Source organism: Macadamia integrifolia, chromosome 2 (assembly GCF_013358625.1).
Source record: "Macadamia integrifolia cultivar HAES 741 chromosome 2, SCU_Mint_v3, whole genome shotgun sequence".
Lineage (NCBI taxonomy): Eukaryota > Viridiplantae > Streptophyta > Magnoliopsida > Proteales > Proteaceae > Macadamia > Macadamia integrifolia.
This window is the reverse complement of record NC_056558.1, coordinates 16,699,965-16,708,738: the sequence shown is the minus strand read 5'-3', so window position 1 is coordinate 16,708,738 and position 8,774 is coordinate 16,699,965. Positions and strand designations below refer to the sequence as shown.

Here is an 8,774-nt window from a genome sequence, read left to right as displayed (position 1 = left end):
ATTTCGATTCCTTGTAACAGTACCAAAAGTAAATATGGTCGATACTTTTTCTTTTGGCTGTCGTAAATCCAACAAGGCCCTCTTGCTATATTTGGCATAATGGCATTCCGATAAAACAAGCAACGTAATTACACAACACGACGCCTGACTCGGCCTGATTTTAGATCCCAACCCCACGTAGTGGAGATAGATCACGTACCCTCTATAGGGTGTGGGACCCGTCTCTGGCACGCAAGACCTATACCCATGAAGGAGAGGTTGCGAGATCCGTCCCCTCTTATCCCCACGTGAGGATGGGATCCAGACTCGGCCCTGGGCTGGCGGTTCTCATTGAAAGTAGTTGTCCGCGTATGTTGTTTTTCCATTGAATAATTATAGATGTAATTTTATTTTATTTTTCAAATCAAAGAGATTTGATTGATTTTTATTTTCTTCAGTATCTTTTAAGCATACCTCTCTCTCTCTCTCTCTCTCTCTTTTTTTTTTAATATAATCTACTTTATTTTAAGAAACTTTATAGTATGACCCACTAAAGAAGGTCACTATTAGAAAGACACCCTGTATAATTCCAAATTATGCTCACACCTCCTACCATCAGTCTCTTATGCCAAGAAAATAAAAAAAACTTCAAAAAATGCTTAGCTTAGAGGAAAATCAATGATGATAAAAAATTTCAACTCAGCTTGCGGCTTTATAGTTATCAAAAATAAAATTAGTAAATTAAGGGAGCTCCAGAGGATTGAGCTCCAAATTGATGGGGGACGTGGGAAACTTCCGCCAGTGCTAGCATTAGCGGGGCGGCTCACGGTTAATTCTCTTGTATCCAGTAAAGGAAGGCCTAAACCCCAGAGACTAGGTAAAGTCTTCGAGGATCTCGAATGTAGTGGCACAGGTAGCTCCTACTGTAAGTCTTTTTTAATTTTTTTTTTCTTTTTCTTTTAGATTTTATAACAAGATCTACTAGTAATTTCTGGGTTTCGATGGTGGGTTTTGTTGTATTTAGAAAGAAAAATTAAAAAATAAGAGATTTTTGTTGTCAGGACTCAGAAGCATTCTCTACAGTGGTTTATTTTGACAATATTAAGTCTTGTTTGGTTTGGTGGGAGTGGGGGAAGCGACTGTCATAAGTCCATAGTCAGGAAGCCAACGATAAACCTGGCAAGAGATAAAAAATATATTCATGAAAGATTCCATCATCAGTCAGGAATTTAAAATATGGGGCAGAACTTAGCCAAACTGAGCCTGATACTTCAAATCTACTCACCTGGTCTTCTCCTTCATTATCTATTTAGTTATCTAGGGATGCAAATCAAGCCTGAATCTGGCCTAGACTTTGTACCAAAATAAGCTGGGCCAAGCTGATCTCAGGCTTAATTTGGTTCAAAATTTAAAGTTCTCTATCCAATAAAACATTCAGAAGGCCTAGAATCAAACTGAATAAGAAATAAATCATTTCCTTTTTCAATTTCTATGCGTAGAACATAAAATGGAAAACTTCAACCTCATGTTCGTTTGTCAAATACAGGATTTTGATCTCAGATATTTATTGGTTTTGAATAAATATGTAGGTGCAGTTTTCTTTCACCATTGGCTAAACAATGGGATGTTCCAAATGTGACCCCATCTCTCCCCACCTCTCTCCACCTCTCCCCATGTATTTTACATGGTCGTGATGGATCACGGGAATCCATTCACTGTGGCCTAAGGAAAACTTGGTCCAATATATAATAGGAATGTGCCCTAATGATATTTAGCATTTTACACTAATATACAAATGATACACACCTGTAGAAAATGCAACTATACAACCTGATTGCTCCATGAGCGGATTATCTATGTTTCAAGATGATCCAAATCAATGTGAGAGCTTGTTAACGCCATCATTCTTTCTCCAACGAGATCTACATTTTACAATTCAAAACAAGAAGAGTCTTTATGTTAGAAGACAGAAAAACCTAAACCAATATGTAAGTGGTCTGTACCTGTCAAAACAAAATAAGAAAGACTAAAGCACCGGGGAGGGGGGTGGGACAAGTTATATATGATGTGATAATCCATGAATCAATCAAAATCTCTTATAAACTAATAAACCTGCTGGAATATCTAATCAATGAATTTACTATTAATCAGAAAGAATATTTACTGAGGTGATGTTTAGAACCAACAAAAAAAAAGTCAAAGCATCTGACAAAATCCTAACTCTTCTTAGGGGAAAATAATGCTACCTGGTTGTGTGGACCCTGCCCCAAGACACAGGCGAGGGGTCGAAATGATGGCCCCGCCCCTGTGAAATACAGAAATCCCACCCCCTGTTGATGCCCCCTCTGTGCCCCCTCATTGGCCCCCGTGCTGGTGCAAGGGCCACGCGACCAGGTAGTATTCTTCTTCCCTTCTTTCAATATCACAATGTGATAAGTATTGACACCTCATAAATCATCCTAAAGGAACAGAAGTAATCAGATGGCTTCGCACATACCACTGCTCCAGTTCCAGGTTATGGCCAATCCAAGAGGTGGCTATATAGATTAGAATCTAGTCATCTATGGGACAGTTCACCATTTGAGATATCCAAGAGTTGGGAAGGATGGGTTCTGCTGTGGTATGGAAAACAAATATGTTTTTGGGGAAGTAACAAGGCCACCTTTACAGCCTTCTCCCTTTTGTCCCTATGTTATAGGGTAGGGCGGTTCGCTTGAGTTGCTCAACTGCCCCGCCTTTTTTTGCCCACCCCTTCTGAAATAAAAACCCAAGCATGTTGATGCCCTAGTGTGCATTCTCATTCCCCCACACACTGGTGCAGGGGGCCATGCAACCAGGTAGCGATCTCTTCCCCATATTTTCTTACAACAATGATAGTCTGAATATTCATACATGCATGCAAAAACATTTTCGAAGGGATCATTGCATCGAATTGTGCCCGAGGCATCCAGAATGTAGCAAGAAAAAAATGCTCCTAATCTATAATAAAAGAGATGTCAATGCAGTCCAGCACAATTTTTTTGGGGAAGAATCAACAGCTTACCAAGATTAGATCCTCGTCAGTACCAAAGGATTTGCGGGCTTCATCTAGGCAATGCAAGGAGATCCTGCTAGATTTCCTACAAAATTTTGAACTCGTAAGTTATCGTAACATAAGAACAATTGCATAAATCACCAGTTAATTCATGTGCGTCATAGGTTTGATTCCCATGTTTCTAGGTCAAAACTGATTCAACTGGATGAAAATTAATGGTTTTTGCTTGTTGACTTTTTGAGAATGTTGGCTGCATATCTAATGACATTCAAAAAGAATCTGGTATATTTGATGGGGATCATCCTTTGAAACCGTTTTAGGCAAGGAGATACACAAGATGTGAGCAATCCAATGGTGGGCTGCATATAGAACACTAACTTCTCATCTTCTGGTTTCATATAGCATGAATCAATCATGGAGGGATTCTATGAAACATGAAATGACAAATAATGATGTTATACCTACAGCTGGCTGGATCTCTTATTTCAAATTCATCTCTATCCGCATCATAACCGCATACTACAACATAGTGACCTACAATGAGAAGAAAAAAAAAAGGGTGGCAAGGAGGAAAGGCTCAGCATATATTTCAATCCTCTGAGCATAAAATAAAAACAATATTTTAAAAACCCATTGATCAACATGTCAAAGAGATGAATGATAAGATTTTCAATACCCACAGATCAACAAGTTAAAGAGATGAATGATGACATCATTCACATTCAAGGGAAAAGTAAACCTACCATGGCTGTTCTACAAGGTTTTGCAAGACTGGTCAAATAGCAAACCTATCCTTTCCCTGGCTTAACTTAGTTTTTGATAATCTTCAAGACTTTAAGGTCGAAAATGAAGTAGGCCCTACCGGCATGCTCCAAGAATCTAAGAAGCTTTAAACTCCCGTCTAAGGGATGGCTTTAAGGAGCACTTTTGTATTTCCCTCATCCAAGTAAAAAAAAAAAAAAAGCTGAGGATCTTAATGCCATCCCAAAAGCCATATAGGATTAGCCACCAATGGATGGTATTGACTTGAGTCTCAATCTTTCTTTTCAATGAAGAAAGTGATACATTGGAGGAATAGGGGAAGACTGAAGATCAAAGCAAGGGCCATCACCAAAGCTCCAAAAGACAAGTAATAACCTAAAAAAACAACAGGACCCAATTTCAATATTTCCTCAACGGTGTATGCTGATATACACGAATCTCTCATTGACCCACCAGTAGCCAGCTTATCTTGCAAGGCCATGGCTAGATCTAGGTCCCCACTGTAACAAAACGTCCCAAACAGAGAAGATAGCTCTAGTTCTTCCAGGATGAAAGAAAACCTCCAGGCCCCCATTGGGTGAAATATTTTCAACTACCAAAACAAACTGCTTGGAAGTAGACAGAGTAAAACATAATTGCTTTGATCCCTGCATAATCTGAGTCAGTCACGCAGAAACTGAAATTATGTATATACCCTACGTGATTGGTCTAACTCAACCGATTCGAGTCGAGACCGAGATATTCATCGAGATCTCTACCAAGATATTATACATTTTATATATCGCCTGTGCTCTCGTCTCGCCAAGCCGAAAAAACAAGTTAGTAGCGGGCGAGAACTCGCCAAGATCTTGAACCATGCCCCGAGGTATAATCACAGTCTGATCAGCCAAATATGCATAGTATAAAAATAATCATTTCTCACCAGTGTAACCTGAGTCTCCACCATAGAATCCTGGGACACAAACATCCTCCAGCCAAGACCGACTGCATCAACAATTTTGACAATAGGAGTTGAGAAAAGAATCCCATATACTAAGAAAATTAGTATTCAAAAAATGAGCCTCCGGTTCAATCAATTCAAAAAATTTAATAAGGACAACAAAAAAATAAGATCTCTTGATAAAACTGTGCTAGATACAGAAGATTTCACAGCAAATGCAAGGAAAATAACAAGTACCTATCCTTAAAAAAATTGCACATCCCAACCCTGAAATTTCAGGCTGAAAGTCTTCACCCCCAGTCCTCTAAGATGCAATCCCAACAGCTCAGGTAATAAAATGTTATTTTTTTCTGCAACTGTACCTGGTGAAGTCACCAGTCCTGGTCCGCAATTGGCTATGGAACTCACCACCTACGCAAGATACTAAATCCAAACTCTGCATGCAGAATCACCCCGAGGAAAGAACCAGCATACCAAGTTTCAGGAAGAAAGGAGTTACAAGAGAGAGTTCCCTCTAACGTGAGAACAGACCATTGAACTGACTGGAAGAAAAGTGGAAGAAGCAAGAAGAAAGGGAAGGGAATAAAGAAGAACAAAAGGGAAATCTGACCTGAGAAGAAGGATTCAGAATGAATCGAGAAGAAAAAAAAAAGAGAGAGGAGAGAGAAGTAATCAGCCAACAATACTTGCACAACGGTAGCTCTCAGCAGCATACAAACCATAAATTTCTTTCAATGTTCAACTCTATCAATCTTGATGGGGTGCTTACATAAAGGGCTTACCCAATGCACAAGGCTCCCACCAATACAGGGTCTGAGGAGAATCATAACGTACACACCCTTACCCTCGCTTCCCAGAGAGGCTGTTGATGGGGTGCTTACATATATAAAGTACAAAGGAAAAGACTCCTAATCGTATCCTTAAGATAGGAGCTCAAACCAACAGGAACTCAATCTCCTAACTTAACTAGCTAAAATCAGATGGCATAAATAACCCCAAATAAAAGAAAAATTATCCTAGACAACCCTATTGAACTAAAAATCAGGTTTGAACCCGGTTCTTCGTGGTCTGGATTTCCAGACTAGATATAGCCAGTCCAGCCATGGAAGTGCAACTGTGTCACAAGTTAACAAATGCATTATTCCGTTTCCAGTGTTCTCTTTATTATTTTTAGATATTAAAATGGAACTTTATTGTTTTTAGATATTAAAATGGAAAACATATTTGGAAGGGCCACAATGGCTGAGCCATGCAACTAAATCTAGGGTTTTAGACGGATACAACTACTACAAATAACTCTCCTGACACAAGCACCAACACCCAAGTCCACGCAATGTTATATATTTTTATCCCTCTTGCTATTCAGTGTGATGTGGGTAGGCTCCGAACTTTTCGTTTTAACATCAATGCCAATCAAATAAATGAGGGGGAATAAAACAGAATAAAAAAATCTCAAAAAGATAACCATACTCCATTTTATACTGGTCGACCAAAGCGATCGCAACATATTTCCCTGACAATATGAGGATAGAAATCTCTTCACCACTAATTGACCTGCGCTGTAAACAAAGCAAAATTCATCAAACCTACTACAAAATCTCATTAAACCTGCACAGGCACAAGTGAATGACATATATTGAAAGAGTGCTAATGCTAATTTCCAAGCACATACACACGACAACAACAACAGAAAGCTGAATAATACGGTATTTATACTTAACATGGTTTCTTCACTACAATGCATTGTGTCTTAGTTCCTCTATTTGGAATAAAGATGATAGTGAATGTCATTGTGTTGTTTTCCTTCAAGAGTTTGGACATAAAACACAGCCTGATACAGATCGCCAATGTGCTAGAAAGAACATACATAACTAGTAATATTACATATAAAATTTTACATATTGAAAAAAAATTAATGTTTGATCAAGGTAAAATATGCTGTAAAATGTCATTATAAGATTTTCCAATGCTTGTTTGCCAGTTTTTTCCATTAAAATTATTATAAATAATTACATAAAATGCAATTACAACCAAATTTAAATTATACAGCCACTATCATATAGTTGTGAGAACTATATATATATCAACATGGGTCCCACAAATGATACATATGACATATTTGATCCAACCTAGGCAACAAAGGGTACTACACTCAAGATATTGAAAATTTTGGGTGGGAATATCTTAACAGTCAAGTTGCACACAAAATTTGCCAGGGTAAAATCAAAAAAATATGTGACCACATAATACGAATTTAAAAACAATGGAAATTTTGATTTTATGGTAACGTTTTATTTTCCGTTTATTTTATCCAAAATAAACAGAGCCTTAGTAACAGAAAGGAGAAGAAAAAATCCCGGTCCCTAGTTAATCATAAGGGACAATACTGTCAGCATGACCAAGCATCATGTGTACCAAAAGCACTATTTCTGATGGTTCTAGGAATAGAAAAAAGAAGAAAAAAGTTTGAGAGTAGAACAAAAAGAATCGAGTTCCAAAAGCATCACGTCGAGGTGGAGAATACGGCCAGCTGGGTCATGAAGATGTCATAGATGAAGCACTAGCCTGTGGTCTGATTGACTTTCCTGTGGAGATGACTATGGCTGAATAGAACTAGAACCTCTAGGAAAAGCATCTGTAAATGGCCTCCGATAATATGGGTGTTTCAGACTTTTCTCAACCTAATATGCTGCTTGTACGACATCTTCCATTGTAGGCAGTCGGTTGGATGCAAGGACAGCACTAAGTTGAGAGTGCAAACCATTGCGGAATTGTGCTACCAATACTTCATCCCACTCAAAATCAGAACAAGTGGCCAAATAATAAAATCTAGCAACATACTCTTCCATGATCAAATTCTCCTACTGCAACTGTGCAAACTTGAGATGCATGCGTTGCTTGTAGTCAGAAAGTAAGAATCTCTGGTTCATGACTTCATGCATTTCAGCCCAAGTAGTGACTAAACCAATGCCTTGGGTACGGTTCTGTTGTTGTTGCTTGACCCACCACACTCAGGCCGTGCCTTTCAGTTTAGCCTTTGCAAATAGGATCTTTCGGGCCTTAGTTAACCCGTACCATCTGAAGAATGTCTCCAAGTTGTGAATCCAGTCAAGGTACAGTTTTGGATTGTTATCTCCATAAAAATCAAAGACATCCAATTTGACTGCTCTTTCCGCTCTATCATCATATCTACCAGTTCCATATGGGGTGGAGGTGGAGGTGGTGGTGGCGGTGTATGATGTGGTGGCGTTGGTGGTAGTGGTACTGACGGATCCTGTGGGGTGGTGTTAGAAGAATCCCCAAATTGAATGGAACTCTTTCCTTTGCCTGCTACCACCAAACGATCAATAGAAGCTTGCATGAATTCTATCATTGTCTTAAGGGAAGTGACAACGGTAGTGAGAGCTTCAATTTTTGCATCAGTTTCTCCCTAATAGGAGTTCAACTGTTGAACAACTTCACTATTGGCTACCATGGTGGAGATATGCAAGATTACACTCAAATATGATGGAAAAATAATAAATAAAGGAGATTTAAAGAGCAATGGTAGAATGGTAAATACTTTGTTTTCTTTTTTCTAAAGGATTGCAAAATTGTAAGTAAAGTGGATCAAGTGAGTGGCAATGTTGTAATTAGAAGGATAAAATAGCACCACGTGTGTCAAGGGCAAGCTATGATCTGAACAAGAAAGATGGACCCAAAGGAAAGGAGAATACAAAGAAGGGCAGATTGGGAAAATAAATTAAAGAAAAAAAGTTGACTCAAATAAAGAGTCATGTTTGGGAGGGTTATCAACAGAAGCCTGGAAGGACTCTATTCTGCCAACCCAGGGAACCAACGATGGAGAGCAGCGATACTCCAGGAAGTCCAATGGAAACCAAGGGAGAATGGAGGTCTTCTCGCGGTGGGAACTCTAGGTATGAGTCTCTTCTCTTCTCTTCTTCTTCTGCTGTGTCTTCCTTTTTCTTTTTTTTTTCTCTGGTTCTGTTTTTTTCCACCCTCTTGTCTCGTCTTCTTCTTCTATTCTTCTTCTGTTCTGTCTTCTTCTTGTTGTCTTCT

At 38.8% G+C, this 8,774-nt stretch overlaps 1 protein-coding gene across 4 annotated transcripts in view; it reads right to left on the bottom strand.

Moving 5' to 3' along the window:
- Window positions 1-1,434: 1,434 nt before the first annotated feature.
- LOC122068682 (guanylyl cyclase 1) overlaps window positions 1,435-8,774 on the bottom strand; it is a 39,314-nt gene continuing 31,974 nt past the window's right edge. For all 4 annotated transcript variants that reach the window (XM_042632570.1, XM_042632563.1, XM_042632578.1 and 1 more), the window contains 5 exons: window positions 6,186-6,274; window positions 4,698-4,759; window positions 3,475-3,547; window positions 3,023-3,098; window positions 1,435-1,901 (listed from right to left, as the gene is read on the bottom strand). In XM_042632570.1, coding sequence (XP_042488504.1) covers window positions 1,881-1,901; window positions 3,023-3,098; window positions 3,475-3,547; window positions 4,698-4,759; window positions 6,186-6,274 — 321 coding nt within the window. In that variant the 3' untranslated portion in view covers window positions 1,435-1,880. The remainder of the gene's footprint in view (window positions 1,902-3,022; window positions 3,099-3,474; window positions 3,548-4,697; window positions 4,760-6,185; window positions 6,275-8,774) is intronic.